Source organism: Molossus molossus, unplaced genomic scaffold (genome assembly GCF_014108415.1).
Source record: "Molossus molossus isolate mMolMol1 unplaced genomic scaffold, mMolMol1.p scaffold_m16_p_7, whole genome shotgun sequence".
Taxonomy (NCBI): Eukaryota; Metazoa; Chordata; class Mammalia; order Chiroptera; family Molossidae; genus Molossus; species Molossus molossus.
The window spans coordinates 91,269,024-91,296,919 of NW_023425401.1; the positions used below are offsets into that span (position 1 = coordinate 91,269,024).

At 39.5% G+C, this 27,896-nt stretch overlaps 1 protein-coding gene across 2 annotated transcripts in view; it reads left to right on the top strand.

Annotated features, from left to right (window-relative positions):
- The window catches only part of SND1 (staphylococcal nuclease and tudor domain containing 1), a 475,051-nt gene that overhangs the window by 214,078 nt on the left and 233,077 nt on the right, over nt 1-27,896 (top strand). For both annotated transcript variants that reach the window (XM_036247541.1, XM_036247542.1), the window contains exon 12: nt 10,374-10,474. In XM_036247541.1, coding sequence (XP_036103434.1) covers nt 10,374-10,474 — 101 coding nt within the window. The remainder of the gene's footprint in view (nt 1-10,373; nt 10,475-27,896) is intronic.

Sequence of the window (27,896 nt, forward strand, 5' to 3'; positions counted from 1 at the left end):
CACCTGACTATCTTACAATCTTTTCTTAGGGAAAAAACCGAAAATATTTTATATAACAGAAGAGCTATATTCTTGAACTATTTTTCTTTATGCCCTTGACAGGCATTCCTTAAGAATTACTATATTTTTCTTCATAATTCTCCTTTGAGGTCATGGCACACTTCTTTTTGTCCAATTCACTATTCTTAGTGTAGCCTTTAGTTAACTTACCTGAATATTTATTTCCTTTGTCCAAATGGTTTCTAAATGCTAGCTCATGGGCATGCTGGAGAAATGGGTGTGTTCTGAATGTAGTGAATGAAGGATGGCTTTTCTACATTGGCTTCGGTCACCCAGATAATACCTAGCCCACAGAGCAGTAGAATTTATTGGAACTCTTGGCAAGATAAATATTTAAGCCCCTACTTTTATTGCTTAGGTGTACCAGTTTGGTCTTTTGGTGAGTGAAGACATTTCCTTTACTGTTGACATATATTTGCAGAGGAAATGTAACCTTTGTTTTTATCCATGTCATAATATTGTATCTTTTCCCCCAGTAATTCTTCTTAGATGTCATTAAGCATATCCTCTTTCTTCATATCCCTAAGCCTTGCATTTAGTTGTGTTACTGTTGTTTTAAAGACTGGGTGACATTGTATGTATTCTGCACAAAGGCATAGTATCTCTGTATATTTGTGCTGCTCCTGTGGCTAGAACTCCTCCAGGGGAAGTTCTGGACGAAGTGATTTAATTTCCCTTGACTGATACTGACCTTGGACACTTTGGACACAGACAACTGTGATTAACACTCGTATAAAGGAGAAAAAAGGCACACATTCAACTTCCATCCTCTAGAGAAAGGTAGTAGGAGGTGGTGCTCTCGTGAGGAATAAGAAGAGACATACAGGGGACTCGAGGGATAGTTTTCATTAGTGCTTCTGTGGCCCCAGTATTTTTAGGGACAAACAATGTTATATTAAAATTAGGTATTGGGATGAATTATACCATAATACAGTAATGAGTAAAATAATGGTCAGAGTATTAGCACAAATGCAGATTACACTTTTTAGATATATGGGGTCTCCCAAAAAATGTATACACACTTGGAATGAATATAATGCCAGTGTTCATTAAAATACTTTTTATCTTCAAAATGTAATAGAATCTTCAGACACCCTGTGTATATTTTTGGGGGCACACTGTATTTGTAGCTTTATAAGGACTTAAGAATCAAGAGGATTAATCAACATTCTGGCAGCTGCAGCTGCAAGGTTATTTTCAAGTAGTGTTCTGTTTTGTTCTATGATCCCCATCAACTTTACTTGAAATATTTTCAATTGTCAAACTGTATTTTCATAATGATTTATATGTACCTATTATTTACCTCATACAATAAACTGTGCGATATATTTTCAGTCCATTTTAATGATATGGTTGTTGTCAGGCTGTTATCACTGCTTCTAGAAATCTTTGCCAATCTCTAATGACTCCTTAAGCAATGGTTTCACATATATTTGTGGATTTAATGCTGGTGTATGCTTCTAATATTTACCAAACTGAATGTTTTTTTAAAAATATGTTTTTATTAATTTTTTTAGGGAGAAATCTAGAAACATCTATGTGAGAGAGAGAAATATTGGCTGCTTCTTGCATGATCCCCACTGGGGATTGAGCCCACAACATGAGCATGTGCCCTCACTGGGAATCGAAACCAGGACCTCTCAGGCCATGGGATGATGCTCAATCCAATGAGCCACGCCGGCTGGGCCCAAACTCAGTGTTTATTGTGGAGCAATGATATCCGCTTCAGTGAATATCTAATGTCAGATAGAGCCTCTTACTGTCTCTTAAGAGCCCTGTGTTGCTGGATTTTACCTTTCCCCTGAAAACAGATAAAAGCATCTACCCATTCAGTGGCGGGTGTGGGGGGCTGAGGGGTGTAAGGTAGGGGGTTCATTTTGCTGAATTACATCAACTAAGAAAGTGCCTTTACTCTATTTATAGAGGTTTGTGAGCACTATAGATTAATATTTCCATTGATGAAAATGAAATGTGCTTAAAATAGTTCTGACCCTGTGGGGGAGATTGGAAGGGTGATTGTCGATGAGAAAAAGCAACATGAATACATGTGAATAAACAACCAGGCCTAGCACCTCATTACAATGCTTTTGAAGAGAATTTTACAGGATGCATCTAAGCTGAATTGGAGAGGTAGGAAGGGAGCATTGGTTTATCTTTGCAGTGTAGTTGTATAATCTTCTGTCAGTATATCTATAAAAGTTGTTTTGCTTTAAGAGATATCAGAACTCAAAGATGTGCTAATGGAGCATATAAAGTTTAGCTTTGGATTATGGTTATAAAAATAAATAGTTCATATCTACCAATTGCCCATTTTCTTTCTAATATCAATACTCAGAAGCAATATTTATAACTACAACAACATATGTCTTTAACCTGAATTTCTAGTCATTATCAATCCATTAGAATATATTTCAGTCGATAAGATAAAGCATTCTAGAATTGTTCCAGTAAATCCAGGATAAATAAAATATAGCCATTGAATTGATAGAAGTTTCTGAAATGTTTATCAAACTATGGAACAAGTATACTTTAAAATGGTAGTTATAAATTAGAAATTTTTTTTCATTTTTACAAATTTATTCTGTCACCCAAAATTCTTTTTTGAAACTGAAAAAGTAAAGGCCTATCTTTCTAGACTAGTCAAGTAATAGATACTTAAAATAAAATGAAGGATAAAATTTTATACCTGGTTTTACATGCCATAGTTTTTTTCATATGTGGTTTAGGAATGTTTACAAGGATTCACAAAATAGAAGATAACAAAAGTTTCCAGGAGAAAATAGAGAAAGTTAGAACCACAAAAGCTAGGATCATATAATAGAAAAATGGGACTTAGAACAGATAGTCTAGGCACACGCAGTCGAGCACCTGAAATGTGCCTGGTTGAAATTGAGGTGTGCTGTACATGCAAAATACACACTGGACTTCAAAGACTTCATATTAGAGAAAGAAAAATAATTTCAATACTTATTTTTTATTGTTTATATCTTGATATGGTAATGTTTTAGATATATCGAGCTAAATAAGTATATATATATAAAAAAAAAACTTGATCTGCCCGGCTGGTGTGGCTCAGTGGTTGAGCATTCGCCCCTGCACCAAGAGGTTGCTGGTTCATTTCCTGGTCAGGGCAAATGCCCAGGTTGTGGGCCAAATCCCCAGAGAGAGGGCATGCAGGAGGTGACCAATTGATGTTCTCTCTCATCAGTGTTTCTATCTCTCTCTCCCTCTTCCTTCCTCTCTCTCTCTCAAATCAATAAAGAAAAAAAAAACCTTTAAAAAATAACATCTATTTATTTTTCCTTTTGAAATGGTGCTATTAGAATTAGGTAAGTGTACATATGTTGCTCTCATTGCTTCTTGTTACACTGTGCTACCTAGGAGGAGGCAAGCTTGACATCCTTTGTGTTGAGTAGCCAGCCCCTTAAGTGCTTGCTGCTTAGCTGGGAGGTAAGCTGAATGTGTATCCAAAAGCAAGACCATGAGCCTCCTTAGCAATTTGTTTTGAAGCTCATCCTATATCTAATGAATGGGTGATTTCAAAATTGAAAAAAATAGATGACATATTTTTAGAATATTTAAGATGCTTTTTAGCAGGAAAAGAATGAGAATTCATAAACTAAATATTAAAGAGTATTATGGAAGATCTTATTATGTTCAAAACAAATTAGAAACTTTGTCTCTCTTTGTTCATTGTCTTCCTAATTTTTTAAGGCAAAGAGTATCCTCCCAAAATATCTTCAGTCAACCTATTAATTGAGGTGATTCCTTACCCTCTACTTCAATTATATTTAATAAATAAAATCTCCAGTAACTGGTACCTGCAAAGTTAATCTGGAAAATACATAAAAAATCTTAAATAGTATATCATTCTTTAAACTAAGTTCTATTTATCTCTAAGTTGGAGTGAATATATATGAGGTATATATTCCAGTTTGCTGTGTCTCCTTAAGGAAAAAAGTGTATTTGAGTCTTTCTGCCGTATGATTTCAGTAGTCTAATGATTTAAGTCATCATTCATCTTATTTATGCATATATGTGTCTAGGCATCTTCATTTCTTTATCTTGTGGATACTTATTTAGCACTTACTTTGTGCTAAGCTCTCCTTTAAGACAATCTGTATATATTTATCTAAAAATAACTGACTCATGGAGCTTAACATGAGTCAGGCCCTGCTCTAAATGCCTCATGTATATTAATACATTTCTTCTTAAAACAGCACTATAGGCAGAGTTATCCATGTTAAACTGAAGCACAGAGAAGTTAAATAACTTATCCAAGTTTACACAGCTTATATGCAGAATTGCTGGGAATGAAGCCCTTCAGTTTAGCAGCTCCAGAGTTCATGCTCCGTCGTGTGAAATATTTCGTTCTACTTTTGTCTCCTGACTGCGTTCACCGCACTTGCACAGATGATGTCTTTTCTGAATCTGGGATGCACAGAGGCTTTCCATAACTACCTGCAAATTCTGTCTTGAGTGACGGGTCATATACAAGCTATTCTTTTGTATTAAACTGCTTCCAGTCTTTATAAGTGATTGAGACATAAATCCAATTCTAAATTCTCATCTTAGTTCCTCTGAAGGGTCCTTGAAATTGCTTTTAAGGAAAACTCTACAATCTAATGGACCAAAGATGAATTAGATTGCCTGCTACCTTTTCTTTTCTTTGAGAACCTCTCTGAAAAACAAACAATGTGGGAAATGATATATATTTTGCTTGCTTAATATATATAGGAATGGCTTTGATTAAAGCTTTATTCCAATTTCAAAATACTCCTCCCTTCCTCATGCTTTAAATTAATATACTTTTGTTATATAAAACAACAGCATGGTCAACAACTTGATAAAATGGTCTTAAAATGCCTAACCTCCTCATTTCAAAAGTATCCTTCAGAATTTTGTCTGAAAGGGTTTCTGATTATGTATGTCTGTTCATGAAACAAACATTTTCTGTATACTCTTATACTGTACAGGCCCTGCGACAACAATTTCAGTGAATAAAAGACATGGTCTCCCACGGCTGGTTTGGCTCAGCAGTTAGAGAGTTAGCCCATGGACCAGAGAGTCCCGGGTTCGGTTCCCGCTAAGGGCACGTACCTTGGTGGCAATTTGTCCCAGGCTCTGGTTGGGGTTGTGTGGGCGGCAACCAGTCCATGTGTCTCTCTCACATCGATGTTTCTCTCGCTCTCTTCCTTTCTCGCTCCTTCCTGGTCTATCTCAAGATAAATGGGAAAAAAAAAGACGGTCTTCCCTCCTTCCCTCTCCTGGAGCTTATAGTCTATGTATTCCAGTTTATTGCAGTAAATGTAAGGTAGGAATTGTCACCAGAGATAGTGTTCTTGCACCGCCTCCCTTCAGGATGGAAATCAGGCACAACATAAAAAGAAAGTTTAGTGTAAGCAAGATGGAGAGAAAGAAGAAAGGGAGGGAGCTTGATGCACCAAGGGAGCACACGAACAGAGAGTATGACTCTCCGAATTGTTGCTGGGGTCTGGTTTATAAAGAGCTGGGTTTCTCACATGTAGAGTGGATCATCTTGTTCTCCAGGTTCCTGCCATGGACTGGCATTGACTGGCACATGGTTTGGAGAGTGCCTGAAGAGAAACTTGAATCTTACCTAGGAGAGACTCAGAAAATATAACTGAAGAACATTTCCATCCATCTTAAGAGAGGCTCAGCCTATCTTCGTTATGACAAAGTTCCAAGAAAACACTATGAAGTCCACCATTTTTAGCCAAATTGTTTTTTAGAATTCTAGAGTTCAATGATACTCTAAAGTTCTAGTCTAGTGTGCTCATTTTCCAGGTGAAGAAAAAGGGAGAACAAAGATGTGATGGGACTCCTTTGTAAGAGAATGACAGGTGGGACCAAGCAGGAGCCCATGGCTCCTTGTCATTGCTGTAGAGGGACCAGGCCCTGCTTTGTGTCATGTGCTTGTAAAATACATACTTGTACACCAAACATTCCAGGAATACTTTTGTTTTGAAAAATGGGGACGCATCTGCATTATCCTATTACTTCTCCTTAACTCATGCTATTCCATATGTCCTTACCCACAGCCACAAAATTCAAGTTATTCATTCATTCAGATGAAAATGTTGCTAATATTTGCAGTTGCTTTCACTGAAACTGTTTAAACTGTGTTTCTTTTTCAACTGATTGAAAAGTCAGTGATGAGTATCACTCGTTGGAAAATCTCCAGGGCAGGGGAACAGATCTCAGAATCCACAGGAGAGGGACATAAAGGCTAATAGCATGTTGACTTTAATTCCTGATTTGTCATAGCTGCCTGCAGGTGTGTGTCTTGACTGTGGGCTATTCTCAGTACCTCGTTTGTATTTGAGATTTTCTTTAATAATGATGCTTCTCCAGTGAACTCTTTAATCTCCTACTTATTTTCAGTTCTCATTCTCTAGATAGAGGAAAAAATTAATTGGCAGGTAAATGTAGCTTTTGGTTCTTTTGGTTATTGAAAATGAAAGACTTTTTTTTCTTATCCCATTGATATCCCTGAGAGACGTGTTTTGGGATAATATGTCTTTTGGTCATCTGGACTGGAAGATGAAATGCTTGCTCATTTTTATTTGTTATCATTAGCCCACCATGGCCACCACTACCACCCAAGTGACCTTCTTGATGAGTAGGCATTCCTTCTGGGTAGAGAGCTAATGTGTCTCTGTGCAGTGTGTTTGGCTCTGAAGAGCTGCTCTCCACTCTTGTCTGCTGAGGAGGAGGCTTGGCATTGGTAGGTGCAAAATAACCTTGAGATTCACTTAGTTTATTTTTAAGCAGGGATGAATTTCTTTCCTGTGGTAATAGAATTGAGGGCTTGACCTTGTTGGATGGATTGAGTGAAAGGATATGTGGACCTCTTTCCACTTCTCTGCATATTTTTTGACTTCCCACCAAATGTTCCAAATTAGACCATACACTGTGGCTATGCCGTTTTTGAATGCCCCTGAGTTACTTTACATTCCATGGTGTGGGCACCCTTGAGTCAGCTTCTGTACACTGCTGATTTCCCGTGTGATATTGCCAGGACTCCTGCAGACAGCCAAGTGTACTCCTGGCCCTCCTTCTGCTTCTGTAGGTTTGTTTTAGGGCCTTGCCAGAGGAAAACCATCTGTATCCGTGTAGAGAGCATAGAGGGACCTTCTTCCCCTCGGCAGGGTTTGAGTTAGCCATGCCTCTGTGTATGTAACCCTCCTGTTCCTTGCCCTGTCTTTGACCTGTACTAACTCTGGCTAGCTACACACAAGGAGACTATTAAAACCACTTTGTTGAAGGTACAAGTTGTTCAACCTCATCCTCACCCCAGTCTGATCATGTTCCTCACGTGTACCTATCTCCTTAGCTTTAGACACGTTGATAAGACTGAGCAATAATTTCAGTGTAGACAGCGGCCTGTAGAAGTCATTTTATATTGTCCTCTTTCCTGTGTTGCTGTGTTATGACAGTACCTTTTTTTTTTTAATCCTCACCCAAGGGCATTTTTCCATTTTTTGTTCAGATAGAGTGGGAGGGAGAGAGAGAGAGAGAGAAATATCGACGTGAAAGGGACACATCGAGTGGTTGCCACCTACACAACCCAGCCAGGGCCGGGGACAAACTGCAACAGAGATATGTGCCCTTAGCAGGAACCGAACCCGGGTCTCTCCAGACCGCAGGCCAATGCTCTAACCACCGAGCCAAACTGGCCAGGGCTTGACAGTACCTTTTACCCTTAACTCTTAATTGGCTTTCTCTCTGGCATGGCTCTTTGTTGCTTTTGAAACGTGGTTAGATGGAGTGTTCAAGTGAGTGATTTGATAGTTGGAGTTTCGAGGCAGCTGTCCTTTCCAAAATTTCCATATTTGTTTTAAAATGACTTTTTGAAGAACAGACAGTTTGAAAGATTTTAATGGTACTCACCAGCACTGTGGCTGAACTTGTGTAGACTGCCTTTAACCTGATCAGTTGGAACTAAAGACATGTTTAAAAAATGGAATTCTGTACTTTCATTCTGTGGGGCTGGCTTCAGGCTGCTTAACCAGCGGTTCTCAACCTGTGGGTCGCGACCCCTTTGAGGGTGATGACCCTTTCACAGGGGTTGCCTAAGACATAACAGTGGCAAAATTAGAGTTATGAAGTAGCAATGAAAATAATTTTATGGTTGGGGGTCACCACAACATGAGAAACTGTATTAAAGGGTCGCGGCATTAGATAGGTTGAGAACCACTGGTTAACCCAATGCGTCTCTTCTGTACAGGTAATGAAACCTTGGCTATGACCCAAGCCAAGCATATACCTTAATTATAAAATAGACCCTGAATGTTTGCTAAGGGATGTCACGTACTTATTTCTTTTGACACTTAAACACATTTATCTTAAAAGGTTTCATAAAGAAAAAGCATTGCTCAATGTGTTCATAATCCATATAGTTGGTATATACTAGGAGTAAGCAGCTTTCTTATTTTTAGGCTCCTAACTTCCTAATATATTTGTATACATATCCTTTCTTAATTCAAAACATAAAGATTCTTCTGTCCATTCTATCTTTGTTGTCTTCAAAACTACCTAACTCCAACAACTTTGTTGGTATTGGGTGTAGTTAGCTATGTCGTTTTTGACTCACATACTGTCAAACCAGTCCCAAGCATCTTTGTGATTGTCATCTTGTTTGTTGTTCTTTTTTTTAATACTCTTTTTGTTGTTGTTGTTACCTCACTTGCGATATTTTTTCCATTGAATTGTAGAGGTGAAGGAAAGGGGTGGGGGGCATCAATTGGTTGCCTCCTGAATGAGCCCTGACCGGAGCCAGGGATTGAACCTGCAACCTGCTACGTGCCCTTGGCGGAGAATTGAACCCGTGACCGTTTGGTCCGCAGGCCAATGCTCTAGCCACTGAGCCACATGGGCCAGGGCTTGTTTGTTCTTCTTGCTGGTTCTTAACTTGGTCCTTGAGAATTTATGGCAGACTGAAATTACATGCAGTTTTTTCTGTAGAGGCATTTCATATTTTTTAAAAAGTGTTTTCAGAGAAGTCTGAAGGTTAAAGAACTGCTTTACCATAATATGTAGGAATCCTGTAGGGATGCTGCAGTCCGCTGCTCTGCCAAGTGTGATTTCTGTGGGGCCTCACATGTTCAGCCATTTGCCTCTCTTTTGCTATCAGTCACCTTTTTATTTTTAAACTATATATTTTTTAGAGCAGCTTTAAGTTCACAGAAAAATTGAACAGAAAGTATAGTCATTGCCCCCCACCTACTTACTGTCACACACCACCCCCCCCCCACCAGAGTGGTACATTTGTTATGACTGATGAACCTGTAGTTTACCTTAACGTTAACTCTCGGTGGTGTACTTTTTGTGGGTTTGGGCAAATGTGTAATGACATGCATCCATCATTGTAGCAGCATACAGAATAGTTTCACTGCTATAGGAGTTCTCTGCTGTGCCTGTTCATCCCTGTCTTGTCCCCCTAGCCCATGACAACAACTGATCCTTTTACTTTCTTCATAGTTTTGCCTTTTCCAGAATGTCATAGTTGGAATTAAACAGTATACAGCTTTTTGGTTAGCTTCTTCCTCTTATGTATTTCCTTTGTGTCTTTTCATGGTTTGATAGCTCTCTCTCTTTTTTTTTTTAAGCACTGACTAACATTTCTTTGACTTCATGGACCACCGAAGCTGCTGAAAGACATGTTGGTTGCTTCCAGGTTTTGGCAGTTATGTATATGCAGCTACTATAAACATCTATATGCAGGTTTTTGTGTGGTTATTAGATTTCAGCTGCTGGAAAGTATGGTAAAAGTATGTTTACTTTTGTACAAAACCACCAAACTGTCTCAGAGTGGCTGTGCTATTTTGCATTCCTACTAACAATGAGTGAGAATCCCTGTTCCACATCCTCACCAGCATTTTTTGTTGTCAGTGTTCTGGATTTTAGCCATTCTGACTTGCCTTTCTCCAATGACATATAATGTGGAGCATCTTTACATATACTTATTTGCCATCTCAAAGTCTTTTTGGGTGAGCTGTCCAGGTTTTTTTTGCCTATTTTAAAATTGGGTTGTTCATGTTCTTATCGTTGAGATTTAAGAGTTTTTGGTATATTTTAGATAACAGTCTTTTATCAGATGTGGCTTTTGTGCAGATGTTTTTGACCAGTGTGTGGCTGAACTATCTTTCAATTGTTGTTTTTTAAAATCTTAGATCCAGAAAATCAAACTGTGAATGAGGTGAAATTTCACAATTGTCCAGACACAAATAGCTATTAGTGAGATGTGTTGCAAACTCCCAACTTGAACTTCCTTGATTCTTCGTTTTCAGGTGAATGTGACTGTAGACTACATCAGACCAGCCAGCCCAGCCACAGAGACGGTGCCTGCCTTTTCAGAGCGGACCTGTGCCACTGTCACTATCGGGGGAATGTGAGTGCTCAGCCTAACAGAGTTCTCTCCTTATTCACATCTCTCCTTCCTTTCACCCTCATTGCTTTCTGTTACTCTTAACGTAGTGATTTATGATTGTTATGTGCCTGTGTAGCACTTTATGTTTGCAAAGTACTTTTTAATCACTCACTAGCTAATCATATACTTCATTGTTATTGTTATTTAAGATTTATTGGGCTCTGTGTACTTGGCACTGTGTAGCACACATTATTACTATTAATAATGCCATTTATTGAGTGTCAATCAGGCCTCAGGTACTGTCCAAAAGTAGTTAGAAAGATTCTCTGCATATTAGTTAAGGAAGTTCAATTATAGACCCCCTCCAAAAAAAGAGAGAAGAAGCAGAGAGGTTAATTGGACATTCTCTTTGTGTAGGTGTATGTAATCAGTAGATGACAGGGTCTTCCCCTTATACTGTGCTGACTGTCCCCTGGTTCTACTCCAAAGTCTCTTGAGAGCTTGATTGATGAACAGTCTTTGAAGGGAGGTGTCTGATGGGGAAGGAGGAAGCCTGCTGGTTCTTGCTTCCACAATAAATATTAAAACAGTCAGTCAGTCCCCAGTAGCAATTCTTACTCTGTATAAAATATACCAGCATGTTAATTGCTTCCTTCTCTATTTAACAATCTTAAGTGCTGTTTGTTACCAAACTGGTATTTTTCTGTTCTTTTAAGGGAGTATGATGGAAGGGAAGAAAACAATAGGTTTCTCATCAAAATGGGGATTGTCTTATTGAAAGTACAATGAAACCCCTTAGGAGAAACACCTCTGAAAGAAAAGAGCATCTTGCAGCTAATTTTCCTTCCAGAAGTTCTCCTAGCAAACAGGAACCTTTCCCTTCCTTCATCTTGCCACATTTGGAAATAAGTATTTTCAGCCACTGTTACCACGCCTATAACAATCAGAGACTTCATTTTTGTCTAGAGGAACTTAATATAGACTTTTGATGTCATTACTTCAGTACTGCCATCACTGTTACCATGTTTTGTTAGAAACAGCTTCTTGACAAATTAGAAAATAATTTTGAAATGGGAAAATGTAGGAAATATTTTGGTCATTCTACCTGTATAACTAGCAGTATTTATTATCAATTCATTACCACTTCTTAGGGAGCCTGATGCAAGCTTCCCTGCGATAGAGAGCTGGAAAGTTATTATTCCCTATATTAAAATGTTGTCTGACAAACAAGGAATCCTCTCAGTAGATAACTGCTTCTCCTATCTAATTGCTGGTAAAAACAACATCACTACTGTAAAAATATACATTGTTATGTCTGGCCGGTGTGGCTCAGTGGTTGAGTGTTGACCCATGTACCAAGAGGTCACCATTTCAATTCCCGATCAGGGCACAAGCCCAGGTTGTGGGCCTGACACCCAGTGGGGGGCATGCAGGAGGCAGCCGGTCGATGTTCTCTCTCATTGATGTTTCTATCTTTCTCTCCCTCTCCCTTCCTCCCTCTAAAATCAATAAAGTAAAAAAATGAACATCTTTATTTTTGGCAGCTGGCTTTCACCGATGTTTAACTAACAATCTTTTAGAGTGGATTTTGTTTTCGTTTAGTTACTACTGAGGTGTATTTTTTCCCTTTATTGATTTTAGAGAGAGAGGAAGGGAGAGGGAGAGAGAGATAGAAACATTGATGAGAGAGAACATCCATTGGCCGCCTCCTACATGCCCCCAACTGAGGATTTGACCCACAACCTGGGCATATGTCCTGACCGGGAATCGAACCTTCAACCTCTTGGTGCACGGGTGGACGCTCAACCACTGAGCCACACCAGCTGGGCCCACTGAGGTGTATTTTTAAAGTAAATTTACACTGCTTAAAATTCTTCTGGGAGTGTTCTCTTTGTTGTTGTTTGTTTTTGCGAGTGTTCTATGGGGATTTAAAAAAGAGAATTTGAGATAACTGGTTTAAAAGTTTTCCCAGCTGGTCTGATAGTAGTGGGTTATCAGAACTTACTAAAGTTAATGTCACTAATCCCCCACTGCTAAATTTGACAGGCAAATGAATGAATGAATGAATGAGTGAGTGAATGAGTGAATGAATGAGTAAAGTTTTTCCAGAGTAGGGTTTTGTGGCCATGACCATGCCATGAAATCTTGAGGTTTCAACTGTCTTGGCTTTGACCAAGATTACTCCTTTAGGCTAGCCTGCCTTTTTGCAGAGGTCAGGTGACTCTGTTCCAGCCAACATTTTGGTTAGATTCTTGGTAAGAAGACACCAACCCTTTTATCAGTTTGGCCATTTAACAATGTAATTGATTGATCTTAATTGACATCATGTGTATCTGTACTTCAAGTTTCTACCAGGGATGATAACCTTGATCTTCTATTTCTGGGTTCTTATAGTTAGAAATATACATATTTTTTTAATATGATTTACCTTGAATTAGTCCAGCCTGGAAGGGTACTCAAGAAGCATAGAGTTCCCTTTTAGTTTTGTTTCTACTAAACTAGACTTTGGAGTAAATTGCTCAGCTGCAATTGGGAGAAATACAGAATTAGTCATATTGTTGTTTTTTATAAATTTTTTTCTTTATTGATTTTAGGAGAGGGAGAGAGAGAGATAGAAACATTGATGAGAGAGAACATCGACTGGCCGCCTCCTGCATGCTCCCCACTGGGGATCAGGCCCACAACCTGGGCATGTGCCCTGACTGGGAATCGAACTGGTGAACTCTTTGTGCATGTGTCGACACTCAACCACTGAGCCACACCAGCTGGGCAGAATTAGTCATATTGTTGAGACCAGCCCTCACTAGACATTAACCTCCTTGAAGATAGTGATTTTTCTCTCTTTTATTCCATGTTGTAGTCTCAGTGTTCAGCATATGGTAGGAGTTCTGTAAATTTTTCAATGATTTGTTCACTGTAATGCAAAGTGTTCCTTTATAAAGCTTAACAGGGAATACTTAGATGCTTCTTTTGAGTTACGCGTTTGTTTTTATCTGATTAATATTGGAAAAACTTGTTTTTGATAATTTTCCTCTTTTGTTTGATTATTGGAAGCTCAGTGCCAAAGACGGTACATCTCTAGAAAGTGTACTTGGAAGCATGCTTTTTATATTCCAATTTCACTCATAGCTTCTCTTTCTTTTTCCTTTGCCTTGATTTTGTTTTTTACTTTTCCCCTGAATTGTCTATACTTAAACAATTCCAAATATTGTAGAAAAGTCGAGGTAAGATATATATAATAAAAATGTCCAAATACTCAGCTTATATTCAGAATTAAGGTATACTAAAAGTATGCCATCTTACTTTAATGATTAGTTATTCAAAAACATTTGGCTAGAGAAGGGTATTTAATTTTTCTCCTATTTCGGATATTTTAATTTCATTTCAAACACAGAAATATACATGCCTTTCCAGATCTTTGATGTATGGGCAGCATGGATCAACTATGATATTCAGGTGAATTGCATAACTTCCTTTTTGGTGTGAGGACTTAAAAACACTAATTTTGGAGCCCTAGATTTTTGTGATTTATACCTCTCTCATCTATTATAGTTTTCTTGCTCATATTTATTTTGTAGCCATTTTTAAAGCCATTTCTTCTTATTAAACCTTTTTAAAGTATTAATCTGTTTTCATACACATCCTTTTAGAATCCATTTTTCAATTATTAATGTAATGTTTAATGAATTACATAATTAAAATAACAAATACAATGAGTATACATAAATCTGGAGACAGAAACAACTCATACAGCCCTGGTTAGAATGGCTCAGTCGGTTGATCATCATGCCATGAACCGAGAGGTCACGGGTTTGATTCCTGGTCGGGGTACATGCCCAGGTTGCAGGCTCCATCCCCAGGAGGGGCATGCACAGGAGGCAGCTGATCAGTGTTCTTCTCTCATATCGATGTGTTTCTCTCCCTTCCTCTCTCTCTGAAATCAATAAAAACATATTCAAATATAAAAAGAAACAAATGGTACAACAGATGGGAACAGAAGTGCACAGGTGTGTCAGAGTGGCCCTCAATCACTACTAACTAGCATTAGCCAGTAGGTTTAGTGAGTTATAGAAAGTAAAGGTCACTTAAGGGAAGGTTATTTGGGAGTGCTTTTGTAGTAATGCATTGCCTCTTTCAATGGCAGGCCTTTGTCCAAGCTTGTGGAAATGCTGTAGAGTTAAGAAGCAATCCGATCTGAATTATGTCTGTCATCATCTGTAGGATTACCCACCTACATACAGCCTTTATGGCATCCTGTTTTTTGAGAGTCAGCTGGGATTCTCTAACTCTGGAAGAGCTTCCTCAAGCTACTGATTCCTGGGGAATGAGAAAGAGGAGCCTGATGAGATGGAGGTTTTTACAGGGTTATTTCAAAGCAGAGTTTTAAATGTATTTCACGTGCCCAAGTGTGTGAATTGTCTGTAACCTCAGTAGGGTTCAGTCTAATCCTGCTGTTTTTCCTCTTCATGTATGGGAGGGAGTCAAGTCGCAGGATCTCTGGGAGGCCTCTCTGGGGTGACACGGTCTTCAAGTTCCCATCACTGGCCCTCTGGGGAATCAGTGAAAATGAGGTTCATCATTCCTCTCATAGATTAATCTTTTTTTTTATTAACTGCACTGTGCAGTTGGCAAGAGTTGTTATCTTCTAATCAAAACAGTTTAAATAAAAAATAAAAAGATCAAACTTTGAGTTGTTTCTCATTCTCTGGCTCCCAGGTTGGGAATTAGCTGATCCTCTTAGGCCCCATTTGTGACATGAAGCTGTCAAGATGGCGCTTTCTGTTAATTACTTTTTATTGTATTTAAGACACTTAAATAACTCTTCTTGTGATTTAGTCTTCTATGTAATTAGCTCCACTGATTAAAATCTTGTTCTTTCGTTATTGCCAGAGCCTTCTTGAAAAGTGAGATTTTTCTGGGGTGACCTTTACTTGTGCTGGACTTCCCAATTACTTTGAGCTCCAATTTGGCAAACCTATATAATCTGTTAACTGATTGCTCATGTCTTTCTGCATATCACATTTTCAAAGAGAAGTGTTAAAAGAAAATTTTTCACATTTATAGAGAGGCACCTGAAATATATAACTTAGGGGCAAGCCTCACACATACACACTTATAATTAACACCACCGCAACCCCTATCCCTGGAAAATTGTCACATTACCCAGTAGAGATAGTGTCACTGAGGTATTTCCCCAGTGCTTCCCATTATGTGAAGCATTTCATAATAATAGGAGGCAATAGATATGGCCCATTTTGAGAAAGGGAATGCCACAGATGGAACTATGGACTAGGAACAGTTAGACAATGCTTGTTTTCTGCACATGGTTGTATTTTTTGAGGTGATTGGTGTTTTGTAACAGTGCTTTTTGAAACGTTTTTTCAATACACTGTTTCCCTGCATTGCCCATCTCTGCTCCTCCAACATGATCCATGCAAGCCACTGACTGCGGTTTCCCTTGATGCCAGTTGGTGTTTGGGGCCTTATGCTAGCAGAGATGTTGTCAAAGCTCGGTTGGGCTTGGGACATCTTAGTACCTTCTTTGTTCTAAGGATTATCTTCCAGCAGACTCAAAGCCATCTTTATGAACTTCCTTTGTGTCTTTTTGGAGTCTTCATAACTAGAGCTTGTCTTTATTACATTTATACATTACAGACTTTTAAACTTATAAGAAATAACACTTCATTTTTCTTTTTTCTTTGGTTCCAGTTTGCAGGAATACTTCTTTCCTCAGCTGTTGTATTAGTGACTGAAGCACGAGGTTAGGTCGTGTCCTTCTAGAGTACCCTTTTATAATCCCAGTTCCTTTTTCTCAGCACAGTGGGAGTACATGCCATGCAATCCCCAGCTTTTCTGGCTTGAGTTCCGTAGCTGTAAGGCTTTCACTGTCAGGCCCAAACTCCTATCTGTTAGGGTTTTCAAATCTTAAAACATACCAATATCAGACAGCTTTCAAGCTAAGCATGGGAAATAAGTGGCTGTTTGAAACCCTATTTCCTGGCCTAGTGTTCTTGCTCAGAGTGGCCCACAACATTCTGAAAGTACCCTTTGGCTCCTGAGGAAGTAGGGAGATACTGGCTTCGCCAGGAGGTAGGATCTGGGTGGTAACCAACTCTTTTCTCCACAGATTTATTGGTTACATTTCATCAAACTCAGTGGTCTCGCCACCTGCTTTTAAGAAAAAAAAATACACCAGAATAAAGTGCCTCCCACCCCTAAATCATAAACACCTAACCAACCCCACCTCTAAAAAGAGTACCTTAGATTGTTTTCTGAGCATCTCAGGCAGCTTGATTTATATGAGTATGCTACTTCCGCTGTGTTGAGTGGTAGAAGTACGCCCCTCCACCGTTTTGAGGCCATTGGAAGCCTCTGTGGCATTTAGTTTTAGGACCTTGGAAGGAGCTAGTTGTATAACGGCACTTGTCTCCTGCTAGCTAAAGTATACAGGGATCCTTTTAAGAGACTTGTCCCATAAAGCACCATAAGAAGGAACTTGGCTTTTGCTAGGGGTTCAGGGTGGGAGTTGGTAACACTGATTAGTTTCAGACAGAGCTTTCTTTTATTCAATATTTTGTGGCTGTCTACCCATGCAGCCTAGTCTTATTTCTTCAAGCACCTCTTGGTTTCAGATTATTGTGTTACCATCATGTCTATATGGAAGGTCAATTAAGTTTTTCATAATGGAACTCTTGGATCATATGCTTCCACAGAATCCTTTGCTGAGCAATGTGTGCTCTCTTTCCCTTTCCTTTATTTTTTTCAATATCAATTGAGTATAGTGTCAGCAGTGGGTGGCTTAGTATTTTCTGAGCTGATCTTTTGGAAGCTCCCTTTCATCAGTTTCCCAAAGTACATAACATTGAGTGCCTGAGGGAAAGTGAGGCTTTTCTTCAAATAAGGGGAGCTCATCATAAGGGAGGGACATTCTGGAATGTTTAGAGATACAGATAAGTGTGTTCAAAATCATCTCAATTAGAGGCCCTGTTCGAAAAAGTAAAAATGTTGTCCATTCATTCTGATTTCCATGGGCCATCAGAGTAGCTCAGTGAAGGACTGGGCCCAGACAGGGACAGGTTGCTGCTTCTAAAGCTGTCTACTATAAAAGCAGATTTGTCTGTGTATTCATTCCACAAGTGTTTGTTGGTCATCCTCTATGTGCCAGGCACTGAGAATAGAGCGGTGAGCAAAGATGGTTGAGTGGTAAGGCTCTCTTGACTAATTCCCAGCAGTTCTGGGCTCTGGTTGCTGAGGCCTCAAGCAAGAGTCCTGTGGGTATTCACTGTCTTGGCTGCCCACAGGACCTTGTTTATGTAGATTTTTTTTTTTTTTGCTTTAATAAACACAAGTGACTTTATTTAAACAGTGCCTACAAAGGTTCTTTTCTCTTCAGGTTTTCCCAGGGACTTTTAGAGACTTTACCACTCAGAAACAGGTTAAAATACAAATGAAAGATAATCTATCCTTTTTTTTTTTTAATGAGTCAGTAACTTAACCTCTCAGTAGACAAAATGAAATGCTCAAGTGACTACTCACTGGAGCCCATTCTGTCCTTTTCCGCCTCACATTATAGCTCTTGGGTCATTCACTGTTGATAGAGCTCTGAGTCCTGACAGTTCGCTGTGGTTCCCATCCTGCTCCATGTTCTCCCAGGAACCTAAAGGACTGCGTACTCCTCTGGCCTCACCTGGCAGAGGCATCCACGCCAACTTCCGAACAGCGTCTGCTTTTCACGTTTTTGGATTGTTATCCTTATAACTTTATAAAGTAACACTACTGATTTAAAATGTTTTAGCTCGAAACAGTATCTGTTTACTAGGTTATATTAAAGACAAGTATTGTTGAAGATTTGCATTATTACTTACACCCTTTATACACTAATTTTGTTATATTATTTTACTTCTACTGATAGGGAATTTTATAATATTCAGTTACTCTGATTCTGATTAATTTTATAGCAAAATATGAGGAAATTAGAATGTTTACACTTTCCCCCCTCCTTTTAAAAAGGTTATATTTGTTCTGTTATCAGATTTATATCATTTATTGCATTACTCTTCAGTCATCATACTCGACTTCTAAGTTTTGCTTATAAGTTAATCTTAAAAATTTAATCCACCCCCCATTGTAATTATAACTGCAAGTGTTACTGTTGGACCAAGAGCATGGTGGTGTGATTAGACCTCTAGAAAAAGAGTCCTATGTTATAAAACCCCCAAAGAAATGTCAAATTAATTATTTTTGTGTGTGTGTCTCTTTTTTTTTTTTTGCACTTTTTCACCTGCAGCTGAGCTGCCACTGTATTCTTTTTTACTCTAGAAGCTTTTCTGGCTCTGGAAATTTTCTGTTTATTTTTGGTTTCCTGAAATGATGTTAAAATATTTCTTGGTGGGTTTTGTTATTGTTGTTGTTAATTGGTTTGTGGGTTTTTGTTTTTATTTTTTTTATACTCAATTGCTTTTTTAATCTGAACACTCATGTCTTCAACTCAAGATTTTCTTTTTTGTTACTTCTTGAATTATTTTTCTTCTTTCTCTTTACCTCTAACTTTGGAAATTCTGTTAATATATTGTATATTTTGCTTCATATCTTTAACTTCTCTTCCATTTTTAAAAAAGATCTCCTTTGAGTTTTTCTTCTCTATTCAAAGAGATGTCTTCATTGTTTTCCTGCTCACTTGGCCAGCCAGCCATGCATGCTGACTCATTTTCATGCATTCCTGGTCTTTTTCATCTCTCTCATTCATTTACTTATGTTAGTTTATTTATGAAGTACTTATAGAATGTCTGGTATGTACTGAGCACATCCTATGTGTTAGGCATCAGGAATATATTGGTCATTCTAAAACTGAAATGATTTGTGCCCTCATGAAATTTACAGAGAGACTATTCTCTTACTCTAGCTCATTCTTTTCCTTTATTTTTAATTTCAGCACTTATATTTAAATTTTTTCTTCTTTAAGTGTTCTAGTTTAATAGCATCCCGAATACTGTATTTTCTCTGATAGCTCTGATAATATTATTTAAAATTTTAATTTTTTTTTTTTTTTTTTTTTTATCCTCACCGGAGGACATTTTTCCATTTTTTGCTCAGGTAGAGTGGGAGGGAGAGAGAGGAACAGAGAGAGAGAGAGAGAAACATCGACGTGAAAGGGACACATCGAGTGGCTGCCACCCGCACAACCGACCAGGGCCGGGGACAAACTGCAACCGAGGTACGCACCCTTAGCGGGAACCGAACCCGGGTCTCTCAGGACCACAGGCCGACGTTCTAACCGCTGAACCAAACCGGCCAGGGCTATTATTTAAAATTTTAAAAAATCACCCTCTTTCATTGAATTGTCTGTTTCCCCCATGATTAATTATTCTTTATTTTTTTAATTTTATTATTTTTTTAATTTCATAAGTTCTCAAGTATTCTGTGGACCTTGATCTATATTTATGAAGGAAGGACCAGGTTAGAGTTGGCAGCAGGAAGTATTAGAGGCAGCCTTCCTTATCTGATGCCTGAAAGTATTTGCATTTGGAACATAGAGAAAGCAGGCAAATCTTGACCACTAAAATGGTCAAGACAAAGGGGGTTTTCCTCACCTGGTAGAGAGCTTTAGTGTATTTCCTGGGTGGCATGGCAGATGGGGGGCAGGGATAGGGTCTGTGATGTGCTTCTCTCTCAAATGCAATTTCTCTGCTTTTCTTTCAGGCTACAAACTCCATCTAAGATCCTTCTCCAGGGAATCACTGCCCTCTGTTCTATAATATGTATTCCTTTGAAGTATTGCATATAATTATCTTATATGACATTGGGAATTTGGGGTATCTCATTGGTATAAAGTTGAATTCATGTTGGTTTCATTCCCAAATACACTACAATATTGAAACAATAAGAGTTAAAGCGAGAGCTTTTGCCATATACAAAGACTTAAAGAAAAATCTGAAAATGTAAAGTTGAGAAATCTGTTTCAGTAGCTTAACTCATGACTGCTTTAGTGGCTTCAAGAACCTCTGTGCTTTTTGCTTTTTTTTTTTAATCCTCACCCGAGGACATTTTTCCATTTTTTTTGTTCAGATAGAGTGGGAGGGAGAGAGAGAAACATCGACGTGAAAGGTACACATCAAGTGGCTGCCACCTGCACTACCCATCCAGGGCCGGGGACAAACTGCAACCGAGATACGTGCCCTTAGTGGGAACTGAGACCGCAGGCCAGCGCTCTAACCGCTGAGCCAAACCAGCCAGGGCTGTGCTTTTTGCTTTATAGCTTTCTGCTACTATGCTGAGCACAACCCGCAAGTGCTGTTGACAAAGTTGTGAAGACACTCCTGCATTAGAACAGTGGGCTAATGAAGAAAGGCTACACCCTGGATCAAATTTTATGTTTTAATTAAAATGGTCTCTATTGGAAACAAAGCCCTCTACTACCTCACCTGAAATGAGGAGGAAGCATAAGAGCCCCAGGGTTAAGGGCTACTCTGCCAGTAGAGATTTAACTGTGACCCTAGGTTATTTTTGCTGTTCCTTAGGCTAAAAAGTTTCATAGGGCATAAGTGATCTACCCAGGACCTGGCTCTTCTTTCAAGCCCTGTTTGTTTAGAGGTGGTTTCTTTGGGGGGAATGTGAACTGTTCAGGAACACACATAAAAAGTATGTAATCAAAGAAATGTCTGTACTTGCTGATAGAGTTTTCTTGGGTTTTTGCCAAGGGTCAAAATGCTCTTCTCTTAGCACCTCTGTGGGCATCATAGGGACCCGGGAGAGGCTGGCTAGCCCAGCTCTTTTGAATGGTGTTCCTGATCAATTCCTCAGATATCCCCAAAGCCTACTCACTGTGGTGCTTTGTATTTGTCGATAAAGGTCTTTGAGGTGCCTCCAAATCTCCACCAATCTCATACCATCTGCTTTCTGTCTTTCAGGATTTGTGCACCCTTTCTGATACGCTGTTAACACACATTCTTGTTTCTTAACACCATTAGGGCTTTATTCTTGTCCACATCTGTCTTATCTGTCATTTCAGTAGGACCTTGTAAAGGATGTCATGTGGACATCAGTTCTCTGTTTGCCTTTCTGACCTCCCTTGAGCATTCTATCTTCATTCCTTTGGATAGTGCTGGTGATGTGATAAGGAGAGAAGGGGACATTTGATGTGGTCACCAATAGCAAAAATTCTGTGTCATTTATATGCCACTTCTCAGCCCCTTTCTATTTACAGTGCCTGTGGCCAGCACAGTACCACGTGGTAAAGGGAAACAGGACTGGAGTTTTTATAGATTTTTCTGTTCCCCATCGTGATGCTCCTTAACAGGGATTTGCTCCAGTTTATACTGACTGAATTTTAAAATAATAATAATAAAAATTGTAGTAACATTTTCAAAAGTTTAGAAAATTGGGTAGGCCCTGGCCGGTTTGGCTCAGCGGTTGGAGCGTCGGCCTGCGGTACAGAGAGACCCGGGTTCGGTTCCTGCTAAGGGCACGCACCTCAGTTGCAGTTTGTCCCCGGCCCTGGTTGGTCGTGCGGGTGGCAGCCACTCGATGTGTCCCTTCACATCGATGTTTCTCTCTCTCTCTCTTCCTCTCTCTCCCTCCCGCTCTATCTGAACAAAAAATGGAAAAATGGCCTTGGGTGAGGATAAAAATAAATAAATAAATAAACAAAAAAAAGAAAATTTGGTAGAATTACCCATCATTTATTCATGCTAATATAATAGCTATTATTTGGGGGAGGGGTATTCATTTTGAGTGCTAGTTATTTTTTTAAACTTTAGGAGTGGGAAACCTTTGATCACTTGGCATAATGTTGAGATGAAGTCTAAGGCAAGTTATTATTGGATATTAAGGTTCTGTAGACATTTTTTAACAGTAGGCTTTAGAGGTGAGCAGACCTGAGGTAAAACCTCAGCTCTACTCCTACTAGATAGCTGTGTAATCTTGGACCTTTGTTTTTTCTTGTCTGAGAAATAATAATCTCACTCCTCATAGGGCTGTTGTGAAGATAAAATGTGCTAATGCTCTTAAATGTTTAGTGTAGTTACTAAGACATATCAGTTGGGTACTTAAATCATCCTGGTCACCTTTGATCTAATTTCAGAATCAATGGTCTCTTCTGTCCTTTCTTTCTTTGTCCTCTTCTCAACATCTCCAGCTACTTCTTTTTGTTCAAACCTTTTTCTTTTTGTAAGAATTTTTCTTGAATATTTTTATATTCTAGGCTCTTCTTATTCTCAGTATGCCTGGCCAAGTTCATCCACTGATAGTAGTGCTCCCTCACAGAATGTTCTAAATATTGGCTTAAATAAGATATAGGGAATGCCCAAAGGTTAATTAAAAAAAAAAAAAAAATGCCCCGTTGGTTTAAGGCTTAGCTTTTGTGGTAGTAGTTCATTTTTATTGTTCTATAGCAGGCACTTTGGTTTGGATTTATCTCTTTTTGCACTTTTTAAATTGTCATGATAGCTAAATTACATCAATTTTCGACTAAATATTGAATGTATTACTGTGTTAACACAATAATGATTGATAAGTACTTGCATAAAAGTAGAATAGATTTTCATGGAAATTTTTAATGTTTCCAGAAGTTTAACACATATTTACCCCTGAATAGGCTCATGATTTTTATCCTTCCATAAAAGCACTATATTGAATACTATCTTTCAAAACAAGAAGTATGTAGCAAGCAACCTACATGGGTATAGTTGCTCTAGCTAGTGGTCTCTACCTCTCTACTTTCTGTCTCTATCTCTAAAGTGATGAAAAGTCAGAGGGCTACTAAGTGTTCTAGGAAATGCTCTTCTGTCCCCACCTTACAGTCTTACTGAAAGTCATATTCTGTGGAACAACCCTTTTTGTTGTGATGTCTTTGTGAATTTTTGTGCTATCAGTAAAAATGTATTTACAAAAAGTGGAACTTGGTGGGATTTAGAGAATATTTGGACCTTGGAGTTCAACATGTATGGAAGAATGCAGACATGTTTAATAGCATGAGCTTCATAAAGGGTAAAGGAAACTTGGGACTACCTTCCATCAGGTGTACAGTGTGGGTTTTACATGGAGCCTATAGCTTTCTGATACATCTGCTTACATATCAACTGTGATTCAGCAGGCTACTGCCGGCCTTAATGTGATTTCACTTATCAGTTCAGTAGCAAGGGCAATTATACTGCAGTTCTTATACTGTCCCTCCTCCTTCCAAAAAAAAAGTATCTTGACACTGATTGCAAAGTCACTTTTTTTTTTTTTCAAGTGAGAAAGCAACTATGCAAAGCATTTATTCTCGTCACCGCTCTCTCAAAACCTCCCTCTGAAACTATGGTTCTGTGGCAATGGAGAGATCTGACCATTGAGTGAGGATTGACACAAAGGGAAGTGGAAAATAAGAAATATCAAAACAGCCCTGGCCCGTTTGGCTCAGCAGTTAGAACTTCAGCCCATGGACCAGAGAGTCCCGGGTTTGGTTCCCACTAAGGGCACGTACCTCGGTTGCAGTTTGTCCCCCGCCCTGGTTGGGGTCATGGGTGGCAACCACTCAATGTGTCTCTCTCACATTGATGTTTTTCTCTTCTTCCCTCCCTCCCTCCCTCCCTCCCTCCCCCCTCCCTCCCTCCCTATCTGAAGATACATGCAAAAATGTCCTCGGGCGAGGATTAAAAAAAGAAAAAAGAAATATCAAAACACACCCTGGCGGTTTGGCTCAGCAGTTAAAGACCCCTGTCCACAGGCCCAAAGGATCTCAGGTTTGATTTCCGGTCAAGGGCACAAGCAGGTTTGATCCCTGGCCCCAGTTGCGGTCATGTGGGAGGCAACTAGTCAGTGTCTCTCTTTCACATCAATGTTTCTTGGTCTCTGTGTCTCTCTCTTTCTCCCCCTCCTTTCCTTCCACTCAATCTAAAAATCAGTGGAAAGGTATCCTTGGGTGAGGATTAACAAAAACAACAAAGCCCTGGCCGGTTTGGCTCAGCGGTTAGGGCGTCCACCTGTGGTCAGGAGAGGCCCGGGTTCGGTTCCTGCTAAGGGCATGTACCTCGGTTGCAGTTTGTCCCCGGCCCTGGTTGGTCGTGCGGGTGGCAGCCACTCGATGTGTCCCTTTCACATCCATGTTTCCCTCTCTCTCTCTTCCTCTCTCCCCCTCCCACTCTGTCTGTACAAAAAATGGAAAAATGTCCTCGGATGAGGATTAAAAAAAAAAAACAACAAAAAGAAATATTGAAACCCTTGGCCTTTTTTGCTGGGCTCATTTGTTGCTTATATTTGAGCTATGAATCGAGTGAAACATATTATGATATCTAATTCTTAGGGAAAATGTTGACCACCAGAAAACGTATTTGTTTTAACTTAGTTTTATAAGTAGAGACTCGTTTCTGCAGTTTTCACCTGCAGAGGTTCTAGATATGGTTTATGCAGTGAACGTCTAAAACAGCTGCCACATTTCTGGACCTTAGCCACACTGACATTAGGCTCAGTCCAGTTGCTAGTGGATTCTGGGGACTCAAAACAGGACTTGCTATGTTCCTGTGGTGCAAGCTGGCTAGTTGTGGTCCATAAACCATAATGGGACAGGTAGTGCAGTTCTTACTGGGCCTCTTTTTCCTTTCTGACCCGTATGATAAACTTACCTTGGGCTTCCACCCCAAGAAGCAACCTGTACCAAAACAGTTTTCTTCTAACTTATCCGGAATGATTTGGCTTGGTAAAAGAATACGGAGTTATTCTTCCAGTTAATAGTGGCTCGGAATTTCTCAGAGTAGAATGACAGCCTTCCAGAATCTGGAGTATGATTTTGAACTTCTTCCTCTAAACAAAGTGTTTGCATGAACTATTGAGGATGTGAACATGCCTCTCTGGGGCCACCCCACCCCCATTTTGGTCTTTACCAGACCAGATTTGCCTGATTCTACTTTCACTGTCAAAGCACATCATTCCAGATGCCATTATATCATTTTGTCTTGGGGTGTGTGTTTTTGTGGGCGGGTTGTTTTGTTTTGTTTTGTTTTGTTTTTAAGTGGTGTTTAATATCAGGCTAATAATAAACTGGATATGTAGGCCTGGTTTTGACATAATGGCCATGAGTTTGCTTGTTTGTTGTCCCTTAGTCCTTCAGAGAGGTGGAGAACTCCCTCTTCCCAAGTTATGCCTACAGTTCGGACGGGGCCCTTGTCATCACAGCTGCCCAGAAAATACAGCATAGAACTCACAGTTTATTCTGAAGAGACAAAGATGAGGCATGTTCTCTCTGCTTGCTCCCACAATCGATTTCTTGTCTTCCTGCGACTTAAATAGAACCAATAGGTGTGAATTTGCTGATCCTGAACCAATTCCAAAGTTTGGTTTATTCCCTACCCACAATTCTTAAGTTCTTGGTCTTTGGGGGAATGCCAGGTTCTTTGACACATTTACAATTCTGGGGGCCTTAAGTTGCATTAGGTCATTCTTGGGCCCTTAAATTCTGGAAAAGAAGAATGTATTAGTTGAACTCTTTTGTGTGTGGGCAGTTTTTTAAGTGCCACCTAGGGCACTTAAAAAAAATAATGGTGCCCTATAGTTAAAATGTAGGTATAGTGTCTGTTGTTTTAAAAATACTTATCCTCAGCCAGCTGATGTGGTTCAGTGATTGAGCGTCTACCCATGCACCAAGAGGTCCCCGGTTTGATTCCTGGTCAGGGCACATGCCCAGGCTGTGGGCCCAATCTCCAGTGGGGAGCATGCAGGAGGTGGCCAATCGATGTTCTCTCTCATCAATGTTTCTATCTCTCTGCCTCTCCCTTCCACTCTCTCAAAAATCAATAAAGAAAAAAAAACAACAACATATCTTCTCCCCTAGAGATTCTGGTTTTATTGGCCTGGCATTGATGTTTTGAATGCTAATTCTAATGTACAGCCAACAGTACTAAACACTATGGAAGAGGAAGTGTAGAGGAAGTAGGAGGTTCCAAGACTAGCATTCTCCTCTGTTCTCTGACAAGTATAAATATAGGTAATAGGAGGAATAAAAACAACTTTAAAATACATATTTTCTTTCATCACTTTTGGTCCCTAACCACAGCCTTTTATCTCCACTAATTTCTCCTATACCAGCTCTGCTTAGAAAATGTACAGATTGGCAGAACCGTGTAGAGGCAAAAGGAGTGATGGTTATTTCTGGCTCTGCCTCCAGCTTATAAGGTGACCTGACAAGTCATACACCCTCCTTTCCCAAGGACCTTATCTGGCCTTTTTGAAGGAGAAAGTGGCATAAACAGTGCTGCTAAAATTATGTTTCCTTAATGTATCTCTTAGTAATCTAAAATGTCTTTTGACCTGCTCTCAGGTTCTGTCAGAGGGAACTTGCACAGGGTGCGTTTAGGTGAAAGAAGTAACAGTGAGGCCAAAAGTTTCCCATTGGCGCCCTGGCCTGTTTGGCTCAGCGGTTAGAGCGTTGTCCTGTGGTCCAGAGAGACCCGCATTCGGTTCCCACTAAGGGCATGTACCTTGGTTGCAGTTTGTCCCCAGCCCTGGTTGGGTTGTGCAGGTGGCAGCCACTCTCAGGTGGCAGCCACTCGATGTTTCCCTTTCACATCGATGCCTCTCTCTCTCTCTCTCTCTCTCTCCCTCCCTCCCTCCCTCCCTCCCTTTCTCACTCCCTTCCTCCATCCCACTCTATCTGAATAAAAAATGGAAAAATGGCCCTGGCCGGTTTGGCTCAGCGGTTAGAGCGTCGGCCTGCGGTCCAGAGAGACCCGGGTTCGGTTTCCGCTAAGGGCATGTACCTCAGTTGCAGTTTGTCCCCGGCCCTGGTTGGTCTTGCGGGTGGCAGCCACTCGATGTGTTCCTTTCACATCGATGTTTCTCTCTCTCTCTCTCTCCCTCCCACTCTACCTGAACCAAAAAAATGGGAAAATGTCCTCAGGTGAGGATAAAAAAAAAAAAAAGGAAAAATGTCCTCGGATGAGGATTTAAAAATAAAAAAGTTTCTCATTGGCTTTTAAATCTAGCCGTGGATTTTTTCCTTTGCTCCTCAGACTCTTGATCATGAACATTAGATTTACTTGGATGTCTGTAGATTTGCAAAATCAGATTTTACCCAAATGGTAGTGATCATTACCATTTGACTCAGTGGCTTCATTGCCATTAGCCAGAGACATGATCTTGAGTTGTTTACCTGAGGGAAGAATGTACAACATTGGAGAGAGCTTTAAATTTAGACTTCTGTTACTCCTTTTACCTCTGTCTGTGCCTATCAAGTGTATAGATTTTGTCTGGTTGGTAACTGTTGTATTGTTGTTTTAAAGTCCTTCCTTAAACAGGACTCTTAGGCAATAAAAAATATTAAGGTCTTTTGTTGTTGAGGTTGTTGTTGGTAACTAAACAAAACTCTTTTAAAAGTTTTGAGGACCAAAGAAATACACGTTTAATTTATCCATTTGTTAGACTTGATAAATGCCAGTTGTGGTTGTAAAGACTTATGCCATTAGTTAAAATA